Source organism: Mugil cephalus, chromosome 12 (assembly GCF_022458985.1).
Source record: "Mugil cephalus isolate CIBA_MC_2020 chromosome 12, CIBA_Mcephalus_1.1, whole genome shotgun sequence".
NCBI classification, from domain to species: domain Eukaryota; kingdom Metazoa; phylum Chordata; class Actinopteri; order Mugiliformes; family Mugilidae; genus Mugil; species Mugil cephalus.
In genome coordinates, this window is record NC_061781.1 from 18,640,798 (window position 1) to 18,668,518 (window position 27,721).

Consider the following 27,721-nt stretch of genomic DNA (forward strand, 5'->3'; position numbering starts at 1 on the left):
AAAGTTTGACGATGAGCACGGGCAAGGTTTAAGAACTTTGATAAATGCACTGTATATTAGAACATTTAATGAACATTTATGCTAACACCGCCCCTCCTCCAGGTTTGAGCTGCTGCACGTACTGAACTTCGACTCTGTCAGGAGGAGAATGAGCGTCATAGTCAAGTCGAGCTCAGGTACGACGTCCTCACACACCGAGATGTGTTTAAAAAAATAAATAAATAACTTGCAGTGTGCTTAAAATCTGTGTGGTTTGTGTGTATGTTTGTGGGCTCTCAGGAGAGTACCTGCTGTTCTGCAAGGGTGCAGACTCGTCGATTTTTCCACGGGTGGTGTCTGGGAAGGTGGAGCAAGTGAAAGCGCGGGTGGAGCAGAATGCTGTGGTAAGTCCACAGTTTTGCTACTGTGTGCATGCATTAGGTTGGTGTTAGTTTAATCACTGTTCAGGGTATGTCAGATTTTCTACATACAAGTTTACAATACAAGGAGAAACATGTTTAAACTCAGTTCTTTAGATGCATTTTAGCACCTCTGAGCCCTTGGTTTGGTTTTAGAGCAACACTAGATTGCTGTCCTATACAACCTAGTTTCCAGACTAGTTTCCTCATCACTTCTTTCCAGCACCAAACATATTGGCAGCATGTTTACATCTACCTGGTGGAGGTAGTAGAGCGGCTAAAGAACCGGCTAAAGGTCTTCCTCTCAGAAAAGAAGTAAACACAGATCTAATACTGTACTTGAATTGATCGCACAGACATAAATGCAACTACAAATGAATATACACTACTAGTTTTAGAACAGAACAGTTTAACAAAGTGTATGGTTGGTCTTGGCTTCATCCTACAGCAAGATAATGACCCAACCCACCAGCAAAAACTAGTCAAAAAGACACTGAAAAGACGTAACTCATGTGCGTCCAAACGTCTAAATTTGGTTGAAAAGCAAACACAACCCGACTATGTTTGGACTAAATTTGGACAAAATCGGACAGACCAAACACAGCCCAATTTTCAACGACTATATCTGGACTAAATCAAGACTATGACGGACCGACCAAATTTGGCCCAAAAACCAACGTCCAAATGACGTCTGGTGTTTGGTGGGAAAACTTTAGTCCAAGTTATACCAGAACTACTTCAGGATAAAAAGAAGATGGCAAGCTTGAAAACATGGAGTGGTCCAGTCTCTCGCTGGTTTGTGATGAAGTGCCACTCATTTCTGGGAATGTCTGCAACAAAACTCTCTCAAAAATATTTCATTTTCATTTTAGAAAGAAAGAATGTGAAGTGTATTCACATGTATTCACATTTTTTCTATGCTTTCATTCCAGAGTAAAATTAGACATTAAACTGCACACAAAATAGCATTAGTATGTAACCATTAGTAGCGTCCTTCCAGAGCTGACATTGATCTAATGAAACAAGCTCGACTTACGTCATATCACCTAGCGTATATTGCATTAGACGTCTCTAATCTGTTCACCTCTCTCTGTCACTCTCCCTCCACGTAACGGCAGGAGGGGCTGCGGACTCTGTGCGTCGCCTATCGAAGGCTGTCAGCGTCTGAGTATGAGGAAGCGTGTCATCACTTGAATGACGCCAAGCTGGCCCTGCAGGACAGGGAGCAGAGGCTGGCGCAGGCCTGTGACATCATTGAGAGGGATTTTGTCCTTTTGGGAGCTACGGCCGTGGAGGACAGGTGGGTCGATGAAGAGACGAGAAGAAGGGGAAGATTTAAAAACGGTGCAGCAGCAGCAGGGGGACAGAAGGGAAGATTAATGAATCATTAAGCTGTCTTTGAAGGATTGTCATGACTCATGAGTGCAAAAAATGTCTAAGCTCTGATGACTGGTGACTTAACTACAAATACTTTTCTACCTTTTGTTTCTTTTTCTGTTTTATTCTCCCCCGTTTGATTTAATGATAGCTAGACTTAGGTATTGACCCTAACTGATTGATCGACCGAGCGACAGTTTAATTTCCTAATAGATAAACTGCTGATGGGCAGGGAGAGGGGTGGTCATGCATTGATAAGCTATCACCAGTTGGCAAAGGATTGATTAAAGCTTTGATGGATGCTTCAACCTACGCCAGTGGAAGCTGAAATGCCTATTGACTTATCGATGCGCAGGCTCCAGGAGAAAGCCGCAGACACCATCGAGTCACTGCACAAAGCTGGGATGAAGGTTTGGGTCCTGACGGGGGACAAGATGGAGACGGCGTCGGCCACGTGCTACGCCAGCAAGCTGTTCCGTCGCAGCACGCAGATCCTGGAGCTGACCAAAAAGCGCACGGAAGAGCAGAGTCTGCACGACGTTCTGTTCGAGTTAAACAGGACCGTTCTCAGACAGCGCTCTATTTCTGGGTATGAGATAAAGCATTTGTATATCGGCAGCATGCCCTCAGTGGTGTACGTGCACACGTCGACAGCTGGTTGTATCAGTCTTCTGATGCGTTTCCTCCAGGTTGTCAGTAGACTGCCTCGACTTCGGCCTGATTATCGACGGCGCCACGCTCTCCGCAGTGCTGAAGGCCAACCAGGAGGGCGCTGGCCACGGCAACTACAGAGAGATCTTTTTAGAAATCTGCCGCAACTGTAGCGCGGTGCTCTGCTGTCGCATGGCGCCGCTGCAGAAAGCGCAGGTAACAGAAGTTTCCTTTTTTTTTGCAAACGTACTCATGGAACCTTCATCAGTAACACAACCGGGTTCTGTTTCTTCAGATTGTGAAGCTGATTAAAGCGTCCAAGGAACACCCCATAACCCTTGCCATTGGCGATGGAGCCAACGATGTCAGCATGATACTGGAAGCGCATGTGGGCATTGGTGAGTTCATGTTAGCGCCATATGAATAAGCTATTTTTGGTTTAAACCTGCACCTGTACAGATCTTTGAGCACTTTGTATTCTTTTGTTCCCTCAGGCATCATGGGTAAAGAAGGCCGACAGGCAGCGAGGAACAGCGACTACGCCATCCCGAAGTTTAAACACCTGAAAAAGATGCTACTCGTTCACGGCCACTACTACTACATCCGAATTGCTGAGCTTGTTCAGTACTTCTTCTACAAGGTATCAGACAGAGGGGGAGTTGGTGGTGGTTGGTGGTGGTGGGGGGGGTGCCTTGTGTACTCGAGTGGCTCACACATTTTAATCACTTTATCGTAATTCCCAGTGAAGCACTCGGTTACAAAGACCCAGATTGTGCAGCTACTCTGACAGATTACCGGATTCTTGAATCCCCGCTGCAGCATTCTCCTAGATTCACGGCCGTGATGATCGGCGTGGGCGGCTTCCACAGAAAGCAGCGGCCTGCCAACTGATTCATTTTTTCCTTTTGGCAGGCCGGCGCTTTGCGGCCCACTCACTGAGCTTATAGCGCACAGTCTGTGCATAAACAGAAATGTGTAGATAGTGGCATTTTTAGATTTCTTCAAATCTCTTCACTTGTACTTGTCACAAGCTTATCAATGTCTCTGTTTGTTGTTGTTTTTTTTCTCTCCTCTTAAATCTTTCCAGAATGTATGCTTCATCTTTCCTCAGTTCCTGTATCAGTTCTTCTGTGGGTTCTCCCAACAGGTGAGTACTAAGATGTACATGTTATAGTATGAACATTGATCACATGTTCTCACAGAACTGAACTCATATACCCTCAGCTCTGCTCAATTTTTTTAATTAATTTGAACTGTTCTGGTCACATATCCAGCTTTGTTAAATCACGTTTCTAAGAACATTAGCAGACACATCAAGAAGATAAACTTTAGTCTTCGGCCTAACAAACATTGAAGACCCCTGATGTAGAGATTAAGTAGGGACCCCCTACCTATATTCTATATGAAACTAGGCCTAGTGATATTTATAAATATACATTAGTATTATCATTTTGCATTGAGAATTAAGCTATTCAAATAATACACAGGCTCAAATATTACTTTTTTTCTATTTCAAACCATGTGAAAAAGTAAGGCGTTTGAGGGGGAAAATTTTAAAAAAATGTACAAAAAATGTCTAATCAACCATTTTTCAACCCCCCTGCAGTACCTCCGCAGACCCCTAGGGGTTGCAGACCCCCTGTTGAAGATCTATGCTCTACATGCTATGAAATGACAAAGTTAGTTAACAGTTAGTGAATACAGAAAAGCATTTTTCTAATATAAACCTAAAACTAAATATTTTTGTCACAAGCTCCAAATAAATATTAAAAAGGGCTTATTTTGCTCTGGTCCAACTGTATATATTTTAATTCTAGGACTCCTCTAGGGTAGATTTGCAAGGTTTACAGTAAAAAAAATAAATTAATAAAAAAATCCCCCTCTATTCATCCTCGGTATGAAATGAGCTCCTGTCTCTTTAAGGTCCTCCTATCTAAAAGCCTTTATCTTCTTAGTGGTGGTCCAAGATCCACTTTCACTGGGGCAAAAGTTTAAAAAGCAAACTCAAAACTTAAGAAACATACTTCACTGGACAATTTCTTAAATGCTTTAAATCAGTTTCTCCACTCCATGTTCGGCCTCACATCCAATCCAGAATACGAGAGTGGACGTGTACGCGCGTCCAAATTTCACGATGGCTTTTCGGTTCCACGTGTCTGATTCTGTGTGTGTCGCCCTCCCTCCCTCCCTTCCTCCGTAGCCTCTCTACGACACGGCTTATTTGACGCTGTACAACATCAGCTTCACCTCGCTCCCCATCCTCCTGTACAGCCTGGTGGAGCAACATGTCGCCATGGAGACTCTGAAGAGGGATCCCTCCTTGTACAGGTGAGGTCGGGATTAAGTCGTCTACTCGCCGAGTGACGTCTGTGACGATGTTACATTTACGTTGTTGTTGTTGATGCCCGTCGTGATGAGAGGTTCATGTAGCTCAGCTGATCCACCGCTCCTCCCGCCTCTCTCAGGGACATCGCTAAGAACTCCCTCCTCCGCTGGCCTGTTTTCCTCTACTGGACGTGCCTGGGTGTGTTTGACGCGGTTATCTTTTTCTTTGGTGCCTACTTCCTGTTCGACAACACCACCTTCACCAGCAATGGCCAGGTGAGCCTCTATCTCAGTGCAAGCAAGAGGCAATGAGAGCTTTCATGACGTGAGTAAGAAACAGAGCAGTCCATTTAGGGTGTTAAAGAGGGGATAATGGATACAAAGTAAGTGCTGTCTTTATGAACACTCACTCATCTCCATTGGATTCTCATTATAGAGGAGTTAAATGCACTGGGTCGACTTGTTATTAAGGATAAGTAAGAGTAAAATTTCCGCCCTGGGCCCCCTTGTCGTAGGTCAGCAACATTGGATCTCCATTCATGTCGGCAACGCAATAGCATCTTTCTCTGTATTGTTAATTTGTATCATGTCAACTGTTTTTGATTGCCCTCGGTCCTGTTTTTTAAGTTGAAACATCCTGAAATTCATTTTTACCCCCTTGTCCTGATTCTTTTCTCTTTTCTCCCCCTCCTTATCTCTGCTTCCTCTCTCTTTTTTTTTGCTCCTCTCTGTTCTCGCTCTCCTACTCCCTCTTCTTCTTCTTCTTCTTCTCCTTCTTTTTCTTCTTCTTCTTCTTCTCCTCCTCCTTCTTCAGCTTATGACCACCAACACACAGATGGTAAGCCTGTCTCCCTCCCTGTCAGCTCTCTCTGTCTTTCACACCCTTTTAGTTCCTGTCGTATCACTTTCGGTTTGACCGTTTCATCCGGTTTCACCCGGTCTCACCCGTCCTCACTTCACATCACCCATGCACTTTCATTTGAATGTGTAGTTCTCCCAGTGCTCCATTATTCCCCCTGATCTCTGTAAAGGCCTGAATCCTGCACAGAACCCGATCTTGACAACTTCACTCGCATAGTAGAAATCTTAGACGCTTCCCCGCATTATCCTCCTGTGTCATTGTGGTAGTAGATGATTTACTAATATGTGCTAGAGAGTGCGATCCAACATCTGTTCGTCTACCGTGTTTGTGCATTTGTGTGTGTGTGCATTTGTGCGCTCATGTGTTTGTGCTAGAAGTTCTCGGGGTTTGTTTGTATTTTTATTATTTCACTGCTCCACCAGGTTTAAAATGATTTCTCTCACTTAGAGTAATGTGAGAAGTGAATTCTAGCAAGACAGGTGTACCGCTACTTATTACATAAGCTCTCTAGTGTCTTCGCCTTGATTCCCCTATATCCATCCACCCTCCTGTCCCTTTTCATTCTCTCATTCCATCTGTTCGCTCCTGCTGTCTGCTTATTAAACGTTTCTAACACATCAGCAGGTAGAAAAATGAGAGAATGCTGTGAAAATATTTTAACTTTACAGGCTGCAAGTTTGCAGAAATAGTTGAGAGAATGTGCTTTCTCAAACCATAAGATACACTCACTGGCCACTTTATTAGGTACACCTTGCTAGTAAAAGTTTGGACCCCTTTTGTCTTCAAAACTGCCTTAATTCTTCGTGGCATACTTTCAACAAGGTGTTGGACACATTCCTCAGAGATTTTGGTCCATATTGACATGATGGCATCACACAGTTGCTGCAGATTTGTTGGCTGCACATCTATGATGAGAATCTACCATTCAACTACAACCCAAAGGTGCTCTATAGGATTGAGATCTGGTGACTGTGGAGGCCGTTGGAGTACAGTGAACCTATTGTCATGTTCAAGACACCAGTTTGAGATGAGCTTTGAGCTTTGTGACATGGTGTGTTATCCTGCTGGAAGTAGCCATCAGAAGATGGTACACTGTGGTCATAAAGGGATGGACATGGTCAGCAACAATACTCAGGTAGGCTGTGGCATTTAAGCCATGCTCAGTTTGTACTAATGGGCCCAAAGTGTGCCAAGAAAATATCCCTCACACCATTACACCACCACCACCAGCCTGAACCGCTGATACAAGGCAGGATTCTGACCCTGCCATCCGGATGTTGCAGCTGAAATTGAGACTTGTCAGACCAGACAACGTTTTTACCAATCTTCTTTTGTCTAGTGTTGGTGAGCCTGTTTGAACTGTAGTCTGAGTTTCCTGTTCTTAGCTGATAGGAGTGGCCCCCGGTGTGGTCTTCTGCTGCTGTAGCCCATCTTCTTCAAGGGTGGATGTGTTGTGTGTTCAGAGATGGTATTCTGCATTCCTTGGTTGTAACAAGTGGATATTTGAGTTACTGTTGCCTTTCTATCATCTCCAACCAGATTCTCCTCTGACTTTTTTACATCAACAAGGCATTTTTGTCAACACATCTTCGGCTCACTGGATATTTTCTCTTTTTCAGACCATTCTCTTGTGAAAATCTCAGTAGATCAGCAGTTTCTTATTTACTTTCTTCCCCATTCTGATGCTCGGTTTGAACTTCAAGTTGTCTTGATCACCTCTACATGCCTAAATATATTGAATTGCAGCCATGTGATTGGTGATTAGCTATTTGTGTTGACAAGCAGTTGAACAGGTGTACCTAATAAAGTGGCAAGTTAGTGTATATGATGTTAGGGTGTCTCCGCCCTCCATTTTTGTGCTCACAGACGCTCCTTTAATACCATAGGATTCTTACTAATCCACGGATGCATGGCGATTGTGTTGTTTGATGGATGAGGCCACTAATCCTGTTCTTCCTCTCCTCCTCCTCCTCCTCCTCCTCGGCAGATGTTTGGGAACTGGACGTTTGGGACCCTCGTCTTCACTGTGCTGGTGTTCACCGTTACCCTCAAGGTGTGTGAGCTTCTCATAATATAGCTGAACAAGCGTGTACGTGTCAACTATTATGTTACGTAAATGCACCGGCTGCTTAGTTTGCACAAACATTAAGAGCTTGTATTGACCGGTTTCGTGTTTACTATGTATTTATTCTGTTTGTTTCAGCTCGCCCTGGACACACACCACTGGACCTGGATCAATCACTTTGTCATCTGGGGCTCATTACTTTTCTATGTTATTTTCTCTCTTCTCTGGGGTGGTATCATTTGGTATGATTTGATTTTTCTCATCAATAAAACTCATTTTGATAAGTGCATTTCTGAAAAAAAAAAACAACAACAACAAAACAAAACATTTTTTCCTTCCTTTCCTGTTGCTGCTCAGGCCCTTCCTGAACTACCAGAGGATGTACTACGTGTTTATGCAGATGTTGTCCAGCGGTCCGGCCTGGCTCAGCATCATCCTCCTTATTACTGTCAGCCTGCTGCCAGATGTCATCAAGAAGATCCTCTGCAGAGCCATGTGTCCCACAGCCACCGAACGTGCACAGGTAGGATCTTGGCGTCAGCTCCACAGTGACGCTTTAAATTCCCGAATTAGATGTTAGATTTTTCCCGTAAGCTATTTCCAAATGCTTTACTAAAGCCATTAACCAATGACTAATTATTGCTGTGCCTTTTTTAAAAAATTCAACGGTTATTTGGTAGCTTTGGCACAATATTCCTCTTCGCTAACTAAAATTATACAATGCAGAGAATTTTCTCAAATCCAAGCGTATACCGTACCATAAAAGTAAATTGCAAATCTGTTCCGTTCTATTAATCATCCAGGAAGACCGTTAAGATGCCTAATAGCTTTGAGCGTCAGCGAGATTTACTATGACTTCATGTTCCCTGTGGCTTAACCTTACCTTCCTGTGAGGCAAGCTTCACCATGAATGCAAAAATGAGTGAAAGGTCTGACAGATTTCTTGCTTCTTGTTCTTTTTTCTCCTCTTTTTTTTTGTCTTTCTCACTGCGCCCTGATGGATCACTGTAATCAAAATTCACACCGTCCCTCGTTGCTTTCTCCGTTTTCCTTTCATTTTCCCCCCGTTACACCTTATCCTCATGCTGCCTTTTCTTCCTCCCTCTTCATTGCCGTCTCCTCTCTTTCCTTCTCTTGCTCTCCCCTACTGCTCCTGTGCTGACTCTGCCTCCCCTCCCACTCCCGCGCATTCACGTGCTGTCTCGTGGTAACTGCAGTCCACCCGCCCGTGCCTTACTGTGGAGCCGTCCACCATCTTCATGCTTTCTCAGTCCTCCAGCAGAATGAGTTTCTGATTGGCCCAGAAAGACGAGAGAGGAGCGGGAAGAGGAGGTGACTCTCTCTTTTAAGCCCTCGTCTCTGTGTGCATGGTGGCATGTCCCGTTGTAAACCACGTATCTGTATCAGCACCTTGACTAATGTGAAACTAACAACTAGCTATTGGTGACACAGTTTTGGTACATATCCACGTTACATTTTGTAGTATCCTTCATTGTATGTTGTATATACAGTACTCATTATGTGTTTTATATCCCTTTTTTAGGAAATGTATGTTGCATGCACTACGCCATATCTCTTTCATGTTGTCACATTGTATTTTTCTACATAATGGTATGTTATCTGGTATTACAGGACAGAATTGGACGAGGTATAAAATTTAATTTTACAGTTGGAACTTATTTATTTGTTCTTATTAACGTTTCTTGTTTAACATGACGCACAAATTTACAAATTTTAATCAATAGCAATGAGCTACAACATCACTAATTGATTGTTCAGGTATTAAAATTAACAGTTTTATATTTTGTCACACATTGTGTGTCTTAATTATACTATAGATAATGAAATGATCCCAGTATCCACATATGAGGACATTGTTTTTATTATTTGTTTTTCAAAAACTACTACTTCCTGTTCAAAGATGATTCTTAGTTTTTATATATCTTAGGTCATACTAATCCCAAATACCATGAAGAAATGAAAAGTGTAGATCAAATAAAAGCTCGGGTCTCAGGAAGATTAAGCACCAGCTTAAAGGTACAGATTGAATTGTTTGTCTCCCCCTTCTGGTAGTGGGAGGGGCTACTTCATAATTTAAACTAAAACCCTTCCGCTGAGTGAGTTTCTTTCTAATCTGAAACACCAGATACTATTATTTTGTTCTTAATGATTATCAGAGACGGAACTCATAGAACCATGGTTACATTATGTAACTCTTGTTGTTCTAGTGGCTCTAGGCTACTTCGTCTCCATTGCCACAGTTCCTTCCCTCTTCAGCTCTGGGAGACCAGTCACTACTGGTTGACTATGCAGGAAAACACATCGCTACCAGTGCACTAGCATGGGATTGTCTCCATAAAGGTGTTTAATAAGAGAGGTGCTGAAAGGCCTTTATAGATCTTTAATTCTCACACTATGCTTAAATGTTTCATAATAATAAGATTAAGTAATTCATTTGACAAAATGAACATTTTCTTTACCAATTTTTTAGAAAGCTATGGTTGGTTATTTTATTTATTTTACTTCTTTTGAAGATTTTATAGACTAGACTACAATCCTTTGATAGCAGCCTCAGTCTATTTGTGAGCTATTTCATCATCTAAATCTGGTTTAGTGATTTTTTTTTTACAGTCCCAGACCAAGGTCTGTCGGCCTATTTTCATTAAGATCAATGGTACTCAGAGCCGTGTTCTTTTAAAATTTGTCTGTGGAGTCCAGTTTACCGTTCAAGAATGCTAAATACTCCTCACATGCCGGGTACGAAATCAAATTTAGATTCCTTTATCACGTCCTCTCCTTTAACGTCATCCACAGAAGGTAAGGACAGTGGGGGCCCTGGAGGGCTGTGTGGCTCCTGGCCCTGCTGGTGGAGGGCGAGACGGTGAGAGGAAACCGCTCCATCTTGATAGGACCTGTGAGGGAGACAGCGGAGAAAACGCTGCTAGGACCTATAACTCCATGATGTCACACAGCCACACCATCCCGCTCAGCAAACCCTAGAGTGCCACCTCCCCTCCCCACCCTCCCCCCCGGTGGGCTAGGGTCGTCATGGTAACAGCACACAGAGGGGCGTTGACAGTGGGGTGTCAAGTTTTTAATGCCGCTGCCATGATGCTTCCTGCTGCTTCTCCTTGCATGCGGCATGCAGTCTCGCTGTGTCTCAAGCTGACGTGGTCTGGGCCTGAGAAATTTACTTACTTCTGTCAAGCTTACCTTCAGGAATCACAATCCCCAATTAACTCAGCAGCGCTTGGTTCAGAGTGTGATGTGCTTCTCGCCGCATGTGGCATGAGAATTAACTTGATCTGGGTAGCAGGCAAATGAGATTTTACCCCATCTTTATTGGACACGGGCTACTTAAAATCCTCAGCCACTGGTTGGGATTTGTACGCTGACTTAAACTTAAGGTTAAAGGTCCTGTTTTGGACCAAGGTTTTATTTTATTAGGCAAGTCCAGTGGATAACTAATGCAACACTGACGTCACATTACACTAATTTTTTCACCCTAATGTGAACATTTTTTTTACCTAAGTATGTTTGGTAAACCCTACCTGGTACACTGGGGACACCTGGTGTTCAAAGGTGGCATTGCAAGTGAGATTTTTGTCTTCATTTTATGAGCATGCTTGATCTAACATTCCAGCTAATCACAATGGAATTTTCTTTAGAAAACTTCTTGTCATTGATCAGTTTGTTTTGTTTTTGGTCTATCCCAAGTTTCTAAAAATAAATATGCTGACGAGCAAACAAATATTTTAATCCTCCTGAAAATAACCCTCCCCTTTTGTTTTTATGCATGAAACCTTATCGCCTTCTCACCTCTCATCTGTTTTCATTCACAACCTCTGTTATTGGATCTGCACGTTTTATATTCCTCTGGTTTCCTTTTCCCTGTTCTGAATTGTCTTCATGATGGTGCATTCTCTGTCTCTGCGCAGGAACATGAGAAGCTGTTGCCGGGTGGCGTGGCTGAGATGACTCCACTGTCCTTCCGCAGATCCTACAAAAGCATGAGCCCGGACTCCTCTCACCTCCATCTCAGCCCTGCAGAGACGCTGTCGCTCCGTAGGTCCGACCCCCTTCCCCACAAACTCCTGGCCCACTTGGCAGAAGGAGGAGGGGCAGACTTGTGCTCGCTCAGCCCCTACATGCTCCGTCTCTCAGGGGCAGGATTCGCCTACTACGCTCCAGGACCAGAGACCTCCGTCTGAACTCAGACAGACACTGACACTTCGTGTGATCTCGTGGGCTCAAATACACAGAACATCACAGGATGTGTGACGAAGATCTGCGACTCAAGGATCGAGGAAGACGCAAAGGTGTTCTAACACATCCGTAGCATGGACCCCATGCTGAGTTTCACCATGTGCATTTTCTGGGCTACATGTGAATGGACAACCCTTTAGATACTATCGCCCCGACTCGTCATTCTCGTACTCATTTTTTATTTTTATCTGTTTTTCTTTTTGCTCCGGCGTAGACCATGATACAGTCTCATCAAAGTTCCCTGTCAAACATTTTAAGTCACAGGGCACCATGTGCGAAGATGTCTCTTGCACTCTGGAACTGTCCTGAATGAACAGTCATTTTTTTTTTTGTATTTGTTCATTTTCAGTCTTGCTTGTTCCTCCGCCATTTTTTTTTATTTTTATTTTTTTTAATTATTATTATTATTATTGCTTCTTTGTAAATGCTCGTCATTTACAAAACATTTCTGTACAGTATGTGGTCCGGCCAAGTAAGGGGTAGCCGTCAAGCTCAGCCCTTTAGGTGTGCGTGCGTGTGCATGTGCGCGAGTGTACGCATGAATTTGCCTGTTGTACGTTTGTATATGTGACACACCTTTGCCTTATAGGTAACCACACAGCAGCAATGGCAGCCTAGGAGCCAAAGGAGAAAGGTGTAAAAAAAAAAAAAAAAAAAGTGAAGAAGTGTTGTATTACAAAGCCTTACACACACACACACACACACACACACACACACACACACACACACACACATACACATCAGCTGAAGGAGACACATGGGGGGAAAAAATCTGAAGAGGGATGTGCAGTATTTTAGCCACCCTGCCTTAATTCATAGTTACACATTTTCTAGGTCAATTTCAACACGTTTGTGGGAGTACGAGGAGGTTCGGAGGGCATGTATGTCTGGTACAGTGTGTCTATTATTCCTCTTTCTGCTTTCTTTTACCCTCACGCTTGTGTCAAGCTTTGTAATCCTTCTTATCTGTCAGTGTAGCATGTCGGATCTCTCTGCATGCTGATCTGTTCTTCCCCCTCCGGTTGTTCCTCATCCTCCCTTTTGTCCCGGGCATCATTCATCACGAAACACATCGTGGCGCTTTTTTCCTTTCTCCTGAACAGTCGCCTCTCCCGCCGCCACTCGGCTGCTGTTCCTCCCTCCCTGTTGCATCGTGCTTGTGTGTGTTTTTGCTGCCGAGCTCTGTGTCATGCAAAAGTTAACGGAAGAATGTCATGTTGTTGAAGGTGGTTGTCTTCTCTGTTGCATTGACCCATGAGTTATTTTCTTCTGAAATTATTGATGTCAGTCATTGTTGTGTACGGGTGTAACTTAATTAATTTTTGAGACGACGGCGGGTTGAAGGTATAGTTTGTTGTGTGAGGATGGAGACTTGAATCGGCGATGTCACAATCAAATCAATGAGAATGTTGAACTGACTTGTCCATCATGTCCTCCAGCGGAAGATTGTAGCTCATCATGGACGAACCTCTTTTCTGCATTTCTAACATCTGAAGTCCTCTCTTTTTTTTTTTTTCCAAAGCGGTCAGGTTACATAGCAAGAGACTGACTCCGGGAGTCTTGAATGTGAGATTCTGAAGCATTTTTCTTATATATACATATATACACACATATATATATATAATGTTTATACAGTTTATTTTCATACACATCACCATCTGCCAACATGTATAGATTTAAAAACAAGGTGTTCAGTATTTTTTTACCGGGGCACAGAAGATTTATGTGTTTGGTGGGAGGTCTGGATTTGTCCCTTTTAGTTTTGACTCAAGTCTCCGCAAGTGTTTTCAGCACGGAGGCTCCACATCCTGACCTCAGTCGTTTTAAAGTAAAGACCTTTGGTGCTTGTAACGCAGTGTCCCACCTCACTGTGCCATTGCCATGTTGTCATGTACCACTCCTGCTACAATAATGCTGTAAGGTCTATTCAACTTTCACAATGTGACGGGGAATTCTTTGTAGTTATTATTCAAACACTTTTTTTTTTTTTTTAGTAGCTCAAATTTCCACAATTTTTTTGTGTCATTTTTTTGTGTTTTCCATAGTGGATATTTCTTTTACTACTTTTGTATCTCAGAGACAAGACTATATTTTAACTCTGTTAGAATGTGTGTTCGAGTTTGTAACCAAAATGAGAGTAAAATATATGTTATATGATTCATTAGAGATTTACCAATAGTTCTACACACTGCACTTTGTCTCACAACAGATCAGTTTTACCCTAAAAACAAGGTCTATTGTCTGTCAACTTGGGGTTTATAGTTCACTCTTCCTCACAAGTTATTTTTCTATGAAGATTGTTGTGGATGAGAAACAAACAAACAAACAAAAAAAAGAAGTGACCAAATAACTTGACTAGGAATGAGCTGTCTGCAGGTGTCAGCCTCTGTCTCGATGGGTTTATCACACCAGCCTTCTAACTGCTGATCAGAATGTCAAACTGCTTTTTCTAAGTCCATCAGCACAACAGCAGGTGCTCATCCTGTCACTCCTGAGCTTGGCAAAGGTCTGAAACGTCTGTGCTCTGAGCGGCACGCTTCATATCATAACTTTAGTATGGCACTGTTTGTATTACTAAACAGGTTTTGAGAAATTACATTATTTTATTTTTTTTTTCCGTTTGTTTTTGGGAAAAGATTTTAAAAGTTCACTTGTTGACTTTTTGCCAGCCTGTCTGTAGCAAACAAGGGCAACGCACTGTATTGTCATTCTGCTTGTAATAAAGAAAGCGTGAAAACTGTTGTTGTCTCACATTACTGTCAGAATTAAATGAATTATTAAGGTAAGTCTGGGCTCGAATCCGACTGGGGCTTAATGATCAATATTTTATCTTAATGTTTCTGCCTGCTAGCAAGGGCATGCTAACCTGTCCCGACAGTTCAGACCTTGTCATTCCCTGCCTGGCCAGCAGAGGCCCTCAGTTAAACATCCACTAGGCGAACCCCACCCATGATTGGCACACCTGTTCTGTATGTGCTTGACAAAACGCCTCCTCTCCTCTGGCTATAATTAAACCTTAAATGCTGAAAACAGATTTTAGCATTTAAATTTTATGACGTTTGTCAGCCTCACATTTATAATGGAGTAAATGTAACGTTCAGGTTCCTCTGAAGTCGTGCTTGTTGCCACAATGTTATGCCATAGCCTCAATCAAAGATGCTAGCTGGCTGCAGAGGACAGGTAAGTCGGCTTCTTTCTAGCTTCTTTTTAGTTATATTGTTTCACAAGCGACATCCATTGAGACAATTTATTAGCTGCCTCTGGAGCCATTTGATTTTACAGTAGGAAAACACAAATGTAGGATGGCTGAATTTCAGTAAGCTGCTGATATACTACGATTTACAACTGAAAGCGTATATTTTGGTCAATTACCAAAAACTACAGTTCACATGCTTTATTAGTTGACAGGACATGTCGGCAAAAAAGTGAATTTGCAACCTGTCATTTTAGCAATTCTTACATATGCCTAAAGTGTTAATGTCTAACAATGACAAACACTCCAGAAAGTTGAACTATAGATACACATCGATCAATTACAACATTTAAAACCACCTTCCTAATGTTGTGTAGGTCTCCAATGTGCCTCCAACACAGTTCTGACTCAGGATGTCCTGTGGTGCATATTGTTGTTAGTGGGGGCCTCCATCTAGTGAATCTGAAGGCCAGGTCAACATGTTTTTCATGTTTTGAGTTGTTTCAAAACCATTTTTGCCATTTTTTTCTTTGTCTAAGTAACATCCACACAAATTCCAGGTCCAACAGTTTCCCAGCAGAACATTAAATTGTAACAAGATGGTCAATGTTATTAACTTCTCCCCTTTCAGTTGTCTTGATTTTATACCTGGACTATGTATTTTAACTTTGAATCAAGATATTTTCATAAATAACAGAATATCTACGTGGTTTATGTTAATGTAAATTGTTAAAGTTCCATGAAATACTCTTAATACTTTAACAGTTCCCTAAACATCGGCTACGATGTCTGTCAGAAATCTGACCGTGGACACATTTGATTTTTTTTATAACATCATGGTTAATAATAGATAATGTGTGATGTCCTCTTGTTTCGTCACTATCTGCCAGGACTATTTCCAGTAAAACTGGAATGTACTGCATACAGTATGCATACTGCAGAGTAAAACTGGTGTACAGTGCCCACCTCACTGATGTCATAACCCTTTGCTGTCACATGGTGGCAATGCAGCATAATCAATGATGCATGACCATCGTCTGCCGCACATTTCTGTGGATCAGTGGGTTTCATGACACAGCTGTTATGCCTTTCTCTCACACTGGATGTCACTATTGGATCAACCGTTTGTGGAAAACCGCTACGCTGACCTTGGCTTCCCCTCCCCCCATCCGTCTTCCAGGTCTGCACAGGTTTGCACCATCATGTGTGCTGAGGCTGAAGCATGCGTGTGTGAACGAGGCTGCCTCCCGCTCCACCTCCTCTCCATCTGCATCGCCGCCGTCCTCGCCCCGCATCCCTCCGCGGAGGACTCGTCACTGTAGCCGAGGCTGCCACAGCCACACCAGCTTCAGCATCGTCCTCTCTCTGCAGCATCCTCTCCATCCTCCTTCATTTTTCACAAGCATCCCTGCGCTGCCAAGCAGCCACACACGCCCTCTTTAACTCAGATCTCTCACCACCAGAGTCTGCATCAGACAGCAGAAAGGCAGCCACATCCTGGGCTAGTTTTACCCCGCTGTGTCTCCCTCTTCCATTCTGCTCGGCTGGGCTCGTCGCCGCGACAGCGTCCCAGTCTCCCGTCCTCATCGTCCCCATCATCCGCTCTCCGAAGCACCGTGCAGCAACAAGCAGGCAAGCTGTCTCTTCTTCCCGTGAAAGTGTCTTTTGGCTGGGCAGCTGGTCTTCCGCTGTCCCTCTGGAGGATGATCCTGTGGATGAACACGGAGGAGATGGCCCTCGGGGAGCTGCTGGAGAGGTTGAGGACCGTCACCCGAAGCATAGGTGGGTGACATTGACACAGTCGAACGAGCTACAGTCTCCGGTCATCGTGTTGTTCTTGGCTGCGATTGTATTTGTTTTATTGGTAACATATATGTGAATGATGAGATTATTATTATAAAAATAATAATAATAATCTGAAGTCAGGACCCAATGTTGTTTCTCTGGTTTGATCAAATTTGGACAAAATGAAAGCAAAACTATAAAGAAAATGCTTCCGTGAGCTCTGTGGAAATCCCCATTAGGTTTCTCTTTATACTGTTTATCAGACATGTATTTGTCCAACAAACAAGACCCACACCCATATAAGAGGGAAAGATTTGCACGTTATAACTGTTCAGCCTGATGATGTAGTTTTCAGTTCTCGTTTGTGCAACAGATTTTACCTTGCAGCACCCAACAATTATGGGTCCAGATCACATTTTTAACTCCAAGCATCACCGTAGACGATTTAATGTTAAATTGCCTTAAGGCTCTCGCAGTGATGCCTGTGAAATACGCACAGGGTGAGTTGCAGTACACTACCTCAATGGCCTATTTTTTTCTTTTTTTTTTTTTCTTTCCTGTGCTCCACCCTAATCAACTACTGTATTTGAAATGTGATTACAGAAAGGGTTGAGGGAAGAAATGGGAGACATAGTGACCTACATATGATTCAGCAACCTCTGTATGTATCATATTATTACCTAACATGGGCTTGTCACTTCAGATATTCAGACTTTTGTCTGGGGTTTACTGTCAGGTCTGTGCTGTTGTCTTTAGTGCAATATTCTTTATATATATGCTGCAGGGGATTATTTTAGGACGTTTATGTCTATCTATTCCATAGCCCATATTTTGATGCCCCCACAGCAGCCTCCTGACTAAATGACAGATTTTTCTCCTTTGTTACACTGATGCCGCTAATATGATTTCTGAGGTTTGCTTCTTTTCTCTTTGATCCATTTATATAGATCTGTCATAATCCACTCTCACAGGCTTGAATGCACACACACTTGGAGAGAAAACCACATGCATGTGAAAAACCTCGCTTCGTATTTGCTGGATGAGGAGAAATAATGTTTAGCGTACGCTTCTGTTGTGATTTTTGACGTTTGCATTATGATTTTTGAATCTTCTGAGTAATAATTAATACAGCACCGTGGGCTTTAGTTGAATTCTTCTCAGCACTGAATATGGTGAAAGCATGGCAGTAGTGAGTGGGTGGACGTGAGGAAGGAGGAGAACATGGCTATGTCCAAGCCAGAGGAATGAAAATACACAAACTGAAGCTTTGAATGTGAATTGGGAGTGGCATCCCTCCGCTACGCTGAAATGAAAATGTTTTCTTGTTTTGTCTTTGTGTTTTTTACATGGACGTTCATCACTGCATTATGTTAAACACTCACAGAAATCCACCGGTAGCTGTTTATGAGGGAACGTGCCGTGGCAGGAGGATGAGAGCGGTAATCGGCTCAGAGAGAAGTGAGTCTGATGGCAGAGGACGGCAGCAGAGGAAGGGAGAGTGACGAAAAGAGAGATTTGGGGGAACAAAACAAAAACCGAGGATGAAAAGGATTCGGCGTTGTCTAATCTAGTGAACTGCTCTCTTCCACTAATCTGAAAAACGAGAGTCACGCCGTAAAATGCAGAAAACAGAGAAAGCATTACAAACGTGCTGTCGTGTCTGTTTTTCTAATACTCTCTCGGCTGAAAATAAATAATTGAGGGAGATCTATTTGCATCCCGACCTCTACCTGACCGCATTTTCCTTTCTTGGTAGATTCGGGAGTGACTGAACTGAGCTGTGTTGCACAGCTTTATCGTAAACACAAGATTAATTAACGAAATGGACAAATGATTGAATCTCTTACCTCTGTGTACCCTTTGGGTATTGATCAGACAGAAGCAAGACTAAAGAAAAAATATTTGCCTTGTTCAGCATCATATATGAGCTGGAATAGACTCCACACAAGCGGTTACAGAAGATGAGCATCATACATGTTAGCATTCTTTGCTAATTAATGCTAAATACAAAGTATTTTTGAGATTGAGGGGATTACACTTGTGCAGGTATTTGACAGTTCATGCTTAAGGAAGCATAGTGTGTTCTCATTTTCATGATGTCTGTCCAGCAGTTGAGACTTTACATAGGCACTGTAAGAAAGGTCACGATGGAACCATAAATATCAAAAGTGCATGGCAGCACATGCAACAGTTGCCAAGGTATTCCGGTCCGGAGTGCGCGGTAACCTTTAATCGACATTTTAGTGTGGAGGCTGCGCAGTAGACTAGATTAGAATAAATACCATTGTTACTTGCAGCCCTGATCATGGACAACTCCTCCGCTGCTCTCCTACTGGCCATTTGACCTACTTCCAGTTGATTTGAAGGGACGCATCCAGTTCAGTGAGTCGCAGGTCTCAGCTTTTCCAGCAGGATTGTGTTTGTGTGCAGCTGGTGGTGCTTGAGGGCCTTTTTTTTTAAGTAGTATTATGTGTTGTGTTTGGGTATTTTTTTTTTTCTCTGCTCACATGCCTAGCGTGTATTCACACCTCTCTGATTATATCTGTTGGCGTTTAGCCGAACCAGGAAGGGAGGAGGTGTATGAAAGTGTTTAAGCTTCACCTCAGGTGCTTGCTTTTTGATGGTAGTCATGTATTATTGATCAAATACTTCCCTGTTGTATTGTTTGGCAAAGAAGGAAGTATCTAAATCAGATATTAATGCTCGTCTTTTATTTGTTCACATAATGTGCGTGTCAGGTTCCTGTTTTAGCTGAGGGTCAAGGGTTCATTCAGCCTTAGTGACCTGTGTTGTTCATCCCTGGAGGCGGAGCAGGTGTGTAGCCAGATGGATCCAGCAGGTCACTATTAGTCTCCAGCTTGTCCTGGAGTCAAGGAGAGTGTCGCAGTTTGTTTTGTTGGACTTTCCTCTCAAACTAAATAGCACTGAAACAGAAGAATTTAGGAACTTTATTTACCCTTTGCTGTCTATTTGTTGTCATTTTTGTCAATGCTTTTTATAACCTAGAGCTTAATAGAGAATGGCCGTTATATTCAATTTTAATGCAAACCTTCACACTCCAGCCTCCATATGGAACAACCCTAAACTTTGCATAGGGAAATCACCTTTTCTCTGGCACTTATGGGTCAACAGGGGACCTGGTTCTTGGAGACCTGTATGTTTTCAAGTCTTTTTCTGATCTTAAGACACAATTCCACCTGCCTCAGAATCGGTTTTGGAAGTACTTACAACTCAGACACCTGTTACTCCACACATTCGGGGCTCTTACCTTAATTCATATGCAGTGGAGCTGTCAAAGAGTACAAGACTTATGGTTTGAGATTCACAGTAATGTTACAAAGATTATGGGACGTGATCCGTCCTTCTCCCAGAGACTGTATATTCTGGGGGACCCATCCCTTCTTGATGACCTCCCACCCCATGTCCCACAGTGGCTTCAGGTAGCATTGATGCTGAATGGAAGGCATCTTCACCCTCCTCTGTCAACCTCTGGCACACTCACTTAGCCAGATTAGCTGCACTGGAGGGTTTATCATAGAGACTAATAAACTGAGTGGAAATCTGCTCACATGTTGTGGCCTATCTTTTTGAGGCTAGTCCAGTAGAAAGATAGAAGAGAAGGAGAGGCAAGTGGATGCATTCATGCAGCATGTGGTGATGCTTGATATTATCCTCCGTGAATTAATCCTAATGACTTCTGCAATAACCCTGATGTTTCCTTTCTATAGCAGCGCCGCTGTTGGGTACAAATTTGATGTTTTGATCTGAATATTTGGATTTTTGTCACCAATAAACCATCACATACTTGCAACACGTAATCACAGTTCCATCAGCCTCAGCTGTGTGTTTTGTGCCAATTAGCGCATGTTAGCATACTAACACAGCACAGCATTAATGTTAGCACTAGACACTTGTCATTTCATGCACTTGTGCATTTTATTGCCTTTGTGGGTAAGGGAGAAAAGAAGATGTATGAGCTTTTTTTTTTTTTTTTTCAAACCGTAACGTAACCCAAAACACATCTTTATGTTTGTGTTCCACACAGACTGTACAAAACGAGCATGAAATCAGTGTGGAAGCAAATAGCGCTATAGACTAGGTATCACACAGGAAAAGGGGGGGAAGCATTAAAGAGGGGATCAGACCTGATTAACAAGAGGACGAGGGGGGACGACAGAGACGTGGGGTACGAGGGTGAATGTCACCGAATGGAAGCTGCTGCTGCTGCTGTGTGTCTTGTACCCTGCAGTCGCCTCATCAGTATGTGAGAAAGTGCAGCTCTCTCCTCTGTTCTAAGCCTATAAACTGTGAGCTGCCTTTTGCTTGCCAGCTTTAACCACACAACACAGCCGAGCATTCACCAAAAACGCACAAATAAACCCAAAAGCCTGAAGCCAGAAAGCAACCTCCTCCTCTTCTTCTTCTCTTCCATCAAACAGAACCGCTATGTTTGCCCTTCCATCGCCGTTACTGATACTGACAAACGACACACTCCAGTCTAATAGTTTATAGTATAAAGTTTTTGTGTTTTTTTTTGCATATGATAAGTTTCATCACATCCTTTGTCTGTTCATTCCTCGTTTCCCAGGAACTTAATGCATGGAAGAATCTGAGGAGATAGAAACAGGGGAAGAAAAGGCAGATTAGTTAAGGAGTGGAGGAATATAATTAGCCTGAGCAGCAGACGGGGATTTGTGCTCCACCGGCTGCCCTCTGCTTCTGCTGCACTCCATCCTCCGCCCCTCTTGTCCTCCTTTTAGTTGTCAATAGTTGCGCTGACGACCAAGTGCGTGGTGTGTGTGTGTGTGCGCATCAGAGTGCGAGAGCAGACACGGGGGCCACTCTCACCTCTAGTGTGAACAGTTCTTGTTTCAGAGGTTGTGCAGACAGTGACTCAGCTCTTTCTGCTTCGCACTGCACTGTTTCCTCGAGTCCCCAAATGTGGCTCTGCAGAGGACGCTGGGCTTCCCTTAAAGGTAGCCAATGCAGAGATCTCACCACGGGATGCGTGTGACCTGGCACATTACCGCAGAGAAGGCTCTTTCCCATGTCTGCATTTGGAGTCCGTGCGTAGAGTGTGCAGGGGAGCTTTGAAAGTGCGTCAGGGGTGCTCTGTGGATGTTCGTTTGAGTGTGTGACACCAGCGGCCGGCACTCATGTCTCTGCATGAGATTCTGCGGGAGGGCGGTGAGGCATCATACCGGATCATGAACAGGCTCAGTCATTTGATACAGAACTTGGACATCTCTGGATTGGGCACTCCTTTTCCTTTCAGCCCCTCCAGTCGAAAAAACTCCTGGAGAAACTGGGACGGTAAGACTCTCTTGTCTCGTTCATGGTTTGTTCGCAACTGTCCAGCTATGAAATGCTGCACACAAGACAACATGTTCAGGCTATGCATGTGTGTGTATTTGAGTGTAATGTATTCCCGATTGAAGCCCTGACCAGAGTGCTGTAGGGCATCTCGCCCGGAGCCTCACACACAGTGTTTCCTGTGGGCTTCCCTTTCTCCCCACTGAGCCGTTTCTGTGTCTCTGTGTGTAGCATTTTGTCTTTGCGTGTGCGTGCGTGACTGCGCCGTTTAAATAGCTGCTTCGGTTTTCGACTTGCAGATCGCTGCAGCTGCACTGACTTTTTTTTTTTTTCTGTAGCAGTTTCAACAGATTCTTCCGCAGAAATTGCAGAATGCAGCACCTCACCAGCAGATGAGCTGGTGTAAAGGAATGAGAACTGCTGATTAAAGCTGCTGAGTTTTCAGTTTTGTGTCCCGTCAGGCAGCGTGTGGCCACTTGGTTTTTGCCGCTAGTTTGTAAAGGACTAGAGAATGGTGAGGAAAAGTAGAAAGAACGCTCCTCAATGGGATAGCGGGATGCCCATGGTCCCGCTTAAACCACGTGAGTCACGGGAAGTATGGGTGGTGTGTTTTGTTTGTTTTTTATATGTTTAGAATAAGGATTTATGCTGACACGGTTTACTAAAGGTGGATGTCTTTTTTTTTTCCCCTTCTTTAAACTCATCTTTTATCAAGGTCATATTTATGTGATTTTCATTCTTGGGTTAACATTCAAAGCTCTGGATGTATCTACCATGCGCCATATGTTTGCATATACAGATTGTAGATATGTTTTGGCATGGACAGACTAGCCTACAGGGTCTTGGCTGCTTTGTTTGTCTGTACCTGAAGCTGTGAGATCGCAGAGGAAAGTTTTCCTTTCCTTTAGTCCAAGCTCTGGTAAAGTCATTAGACATGAGTACATTTCAAGACGTGCATCTGACTGTTTAGTTGTTTGGTGTTGCGGACTGAGACTGTCGAGAAAAGAATGAAACTCCCTTTAGTTTGTGTGGCTGATGTAGTTTTGTGGTACTAAAATGAGAAATTTCAAGTTTTCAAGCAATTATTGGGTCGTTGACACATCCTGGTCATGTGAGTTTCAGGTTGGCAAAATAAAAACAAGGCCCAGTCGTCTCAGTTTAAGTTTTGTTTTTAGGTGTACCGTGATCTAAATAACAAGGAATCATCAGAGACGAAAAGCTTTGGAAGAAACTAATTTTGCTCTCGGCTATATTTACATGTGTCCTGGGAGAACATTTTGTCCTCTGTTGCGCCTCCTGTAGGTTTCTCTGTTACCTTTTTTGAATTCGTTTTATCCTATTTTCAACTGATGGTCTTAAAATAGATATTGTGATATGCGGTGAAGCCATCTTTGACAAATAAGCGGCAAAAACTTGCCCTCAAGACTTAAAATAATCACTTCACTGTGTTTTCAGATAACGTCCATTGAAACCATAGTTGGTGCATGTCTTCAGTTTGAACCCCCCCCCTGTAGTTTTCCAGTCTACTGGCTTTAGCTTTTATCTGTCAAGGTTTATGACACTGATAACCTCATGCGTGCCCTCAGTCGTTGAGCAAACACATCTACAACATTATACCCCACAAACACCTGCAACACACATGCACCTATAAAGGCAAACGTTCATACCAGCGCATGCACACTTTACACAAACCTGTCTCTCTCAAACCTTTTACCATGGATTTCCTTTCATAGAAAACGGTTGAGTTGGTCAACACAGAGTGGTGTCTAGTAGCTTCTCTTGACTGAAATGTATCTTTTACCCAAGTCATTGAGACTGACTCTAAATTGCCACATTCTGTCAAGAAACAGTGACTTTCTTAGAGACGTGTCATTAGAATTAGGTCTTTCAGTGAGTTTGCAAGAATGGGGTCTTTTGAGCGGAGTAATCAAGAATAGAGGCTTTCAATGGATACAGTCAGCGAACAGTTAAATGGGGTTACAGGCGCTGTTTGAATAGGCTGGTCAGAATGGAGGCTTTGTACTTTTGGTCCACATCTCCTGAGATAAGGCAGTTGAGAATCCTGGGTTTTGTTGGCCTAGGTAAATGAGCACCGGGAGCCGCAGTAGGCTACTAACCAAAGAGACACCGCTTAACTTTTTCCTGTTCCTCCTCACTGTTCATAAAGAGGCACAGCTGCATCCTCATAGGGCCAATCATTTGTCAGCAGCTTGTTTTTATCCCGGTAGTAGCAATTGTACTTTTAGGGGAGGGGTTAAAGGTGGTTGGGCATGGACGGAGGGTGGGGTCGAGCCCTACACTGTAGCTTTTGTGTATGAGGAAGGTAACCTGAGGTAGAAATAGGAAGTCCTCTCAGTTACTGACTGACGTCCGCAGGCTGCGGAGCACCTGCAACCAGAGAGCGAACGAGAGGCTGAATGTGGAGTTTAGGGGAAGGTGGAGACAGGATGAGAGGGAAAGTAATACTGTGATACCAGTTTGCAAAGATAAATGGACCAAATGTTGCAGAAGAGGTGCGAACAGGACTGCGACGGGAGGATGGGAGGAGAGGAGGTGGCAGATTCAAGCTTCTCGATGGAGGAGGATGTGGAGTTAGATTCTGGGTTCTGCATGGAAACGGACCTGTGTTCAGCCACACAGGTGGTTTTAAGTTCAGATGAAGACACAGACCTGCAGGAGTTGGACTGGTTTGTGATTAGAGGAGGCGCAGATTGTCTGCATACTAGTCCGGAGCAAATAGATGGAGGGAGTCAAACCGAGGAAGAAGGTGAGACAGAGGCAGATTCGAGGTTATTGGAGAGCGGAGAGACTGACGAAGAAGTGGATGATCAGGCTGAGGAGAATTCGGAAGTGTGTTTAGAGCCGGGATGGGAGGATGGGGTTCACGTACGGATCGCTCTGGAGGAGGTGGAAAGCTACTACAGGTTTTCTCGCCGCTGCTACTGGCTGTGTGGTAGGTGTCAGATGCTTTCTCATTTTCTCTCATCCCTGTGCGAATGTGTCATGAAACCTTAAACAGTTTGCCCTTCGAGTCATTTAAGAACCGTTCAAGCAATTGTTCAGTTATCCCTCTGTAGGAGTTTGCTTGTCCTATACCTTTGCTTTCAGTGTAGCCAATTTCATACAATGTAATATCTTTGTGCAGTGTATTGCCAGTAGATGAAGAAAATATAACTTCTGTAAATCATAGAAGATGCTTAACAGAACTATAAACACATCTTATTTAGAATTCTTATAACATATAAGATCTTGTAATCTGCATTCAATGCAATGATTACAATTATTTTGCGATCATTCCTCTGTTGTGCATTTGTAAGATCAGCACACTTTGATGACGGTGTCATTTTGAATTACCATCTTAACCCTAACCCTTTGACTTCCCTCATATTATATGGATTTATCTGCCACCGCTCAGCCGCTTTATCTCTGTTACTCCCCCTCCACCATGACCACGACTATAAGCCCCTTATTCCCACTCGTTGCCCTCCCCCACATATGTTACCGTCCCTGACCCACTGACTGGACTGTCCATCTTATAACATAATTATACATTTCTCATAAGAGGACAGACTAATGTCAGGAACCAAACTGGCAGCTTTGACTGAGGGAGTTATTTCTTAAACATTAATTAATAATAATAATAATCGCTTTCTCTTGTCTTCATCCTTTTATTTTCGTGCAGTCTTTGACCTTTCTGAGCAGGTGAATTTCAGTCCTTTGTATAATCTGTGTCAGTAGTGGCAGGCGGTCCAGGTGTGTGACTGTGACCCACTAACGTTTGACTCATCACCCACAAACGTGAGCATGAGTGGACACTAATCCCACATCCTTAAGCCTTTTTAAAGAACATTAGCGTCTCAGCCACCAGGTGGTCTGTTTGGCAGCGTGTGTTTACGAGCAAGTACGCAGGAATAGTTGGAATAACGTTACGTTTGTTCAGGGTTTGTGGTATTTTTTTCCCAAAAGCGGTAGAGTTGCTTTATCACAAAAGAGCAGAGTAAGTGCTTAATAAAGTTAATTGGCCTTTTTATTATAAGGTTCATGGAGGAAATACTCTGGATTCTTCTACATATTCAACATGTAATGCAATGAAAACAAAAACCTGGCAAAATGACAAATACCTAAATTTAATCTCATAGCTTTATAAATTCCGCTTCTAGTTGCGTAGATGTGGGTCGTTTTTAATAAGCCTTCGCTGATGTGTCCTCGTCACACGTTGGATCATTGAGTATCACTGATACTTGCTGACGAGAGAAGATGCACAGAAAGAGAGACAATAGAATCACTGTCCGTCCCTTTGTTAGAATTACTGTAGTATCTGTTACTCATGTGACCGGAGGGGCTTTTACGATTGTGTAATATGTGTGAGCGGATTCTGGACATTATTTATATAGATCTTACGTTTGTTAAAAAAAAAAATCTTTAAAAGGGGCCTGAAGCTCAAACCAGACGTCCAGGAGGGGATTTTTCAGTAACAGAATATCCTCTCTCTAGAAACAAAGTGCAGCTATTCCCAGACCGGGCGCGGGGCTGGGTTTGATTTGATATGTGTGGGAGTTTCTGGGGGGCAAGGTGTGGCTGCTTGACTAAGTGAGGCCAGGTCAGAAGGAAGGAAGGAAGGAAGGAAAGTGATGGAGGTTTCTGTGTGAACATGAGCACACAAGGAGCCAGTGAGCGCTTTGCAGTCGGAAGACTGGTCCAGCTTTGTGTCCAAACACCTCAGGCCACACAGAAACAAACGGACATCACAGATACGGCAATTTATCTGGTTTCATTTTCACTGGCTCCTGTTGAGCAGAAATTCGAAATATTCGAAATTGCTTGAGGTTCATTTGAAAGAAAAGAGGAAGAGGAAGTTGTGTCTCAGTTGGCATCGGCAGGTATCAGTCAGTTGTTCCTAATCGATACTTGTTTACTCCACTGGAAACTGAGTCAAATTGATCCGGGGGAAGGCTGACATATTATTTCCATGTTTTCTGTTGCTAACTTAATTATTTATCTGCGTGTTGGTGTGTATAATTTACTAAACACTGCCTGTGTGTATGTGTGCGTGTATGCATTTGTGTTCCTGGACATGATAGATTAGTGTAATCTATGTGTGAACCTCAGAGGTCTCCTGCTGTCATGAGATTTAAAGCCACCTGGTCCAGTAAACAAAGTCTGTTTTTGTGACAACCTTAACTTAAAGGCTCTGTCGTTTTGCATTTCCTCTTTGCTTAGTGTAGTTTGTTCTTCCCATAGTACGATATCTAAGAACCCATCTATTATCTGTTACATGTAGAGGATAACGTTGGGCTGACGTTGGGTGAGAGGCCAATTCATGAGACACTCATGTTCACAGCTTCAGCCATTTTTTTTTCTTTTTTAGTAATGTAGAAGCAACCTGACAGTGCGTTTGGACTGTGGGAGGAAGCCAGAACATGTGCAGCCTCAGGGACGAATATGCAAATTCCACACAGAAAGACAAAACATGAAAACATCTGTCT

At 43.2% G+C, this 27,721-nt stretch overlaps 2 protein-coding genes across 13 annotated transcripts in view; both read left to right on the forward strand.

Moving 5' to 3' along the window:
• Positions 1-14,685, forward strand: part of LOC125017417 (phospholipid-transporting ATPase IH-like) — a 37,452-nt gene extending 22,767 nt beyond the window's left edge. Inside the window, exons 16-31 of one of the 6 annotated variants that reach the window (XR_007113838.1) lie at positions 103-176; positions 280-383; positions 1,517-1,698; positions 2,131-2,364; positions 2,465-2,642; positions 2,722-2,824; positions 2,921-3,066; positions 3,514-3,573; positions 4,627-4,754; positions 4,892-5,027; positions 5,566-5,589; positions 7,601-7,666; positions 7,817-7,920; positions 8,036-8,201; positions 10,493-10,729; positions 11,617-11,755. Coding sequence is in view for 5 of the 6 variants with exons in the window: in XM_047600546.1 (XP_047456502.1) it covers positions 103-176; positions 280-383; positions 1,517-1,698; positions 2,131-2,364; positions 2,465-2,642; positions 2,722-2,824; positions 2,921-3,066; positions 3,514-3,573; positions 4,627-4,754; positions 4,892-5,027; positions 5,566-5,589; positions 7,601-7,666; positions 7,817-7,920; positions 8,036-8,201; positions 11,617-11,889 (1,978 nt within the window). In the remaining variant the exon portion in view is untranslated. Of the gene's footprint in view, positions 1-102; positions 177-279; positions 384-1,516; positions 1,699-2,130; positions 2,365-2,464; positions 2,643-2,721; positions 2,825-2,920; positions 3,067-3,513; positions 3,574-4,626; positions 4,755-4,891; positions 5,028-5,565; positions 5,590-7,600; positions 7,667-7,816; positions 7,921-8,035; positions 8,202-8,895; positions 9,011-10,492; positions 10,730-11,616 lie in introns of those variants that run through there. The other 5 variants (XM_047600548.1, XM_047600549.1, XM_047600546.1 and 2 more) reach the window with 5 other exon arrangements.
• Positions 14,686-22,656: 7,971 nt separating this feature from the next.
• Positions 22,657-27,721, forward strand: part of mcf2lb (mcf.2 cell line derived transforming sequence-like b) — a 29,880-nt gene continuing 24,815 nt past the window's right edge. For 2 of the 7 annotated variants that reach the window (XM_047600538.1, XM_047600541.1), the window contains exon 1: positions 24,673-25,188. In XM_047600538.1, coding sequence (XP_047456494.1) covers positions 24,726-25,188 — 463 coding nt within the window. In that variant the 5' untranslated portion in view covers positions 24,673-24,725. Of the gene's footprint in view, positions 22,817-24,657; positions 25,189-27,721 lie in introns of those variants that run through there. The other 5 variants (XM_047600542.1, XM_047600543.1, XM_047600537.1 and 2 more) reach the window with 5 other exon arrangements.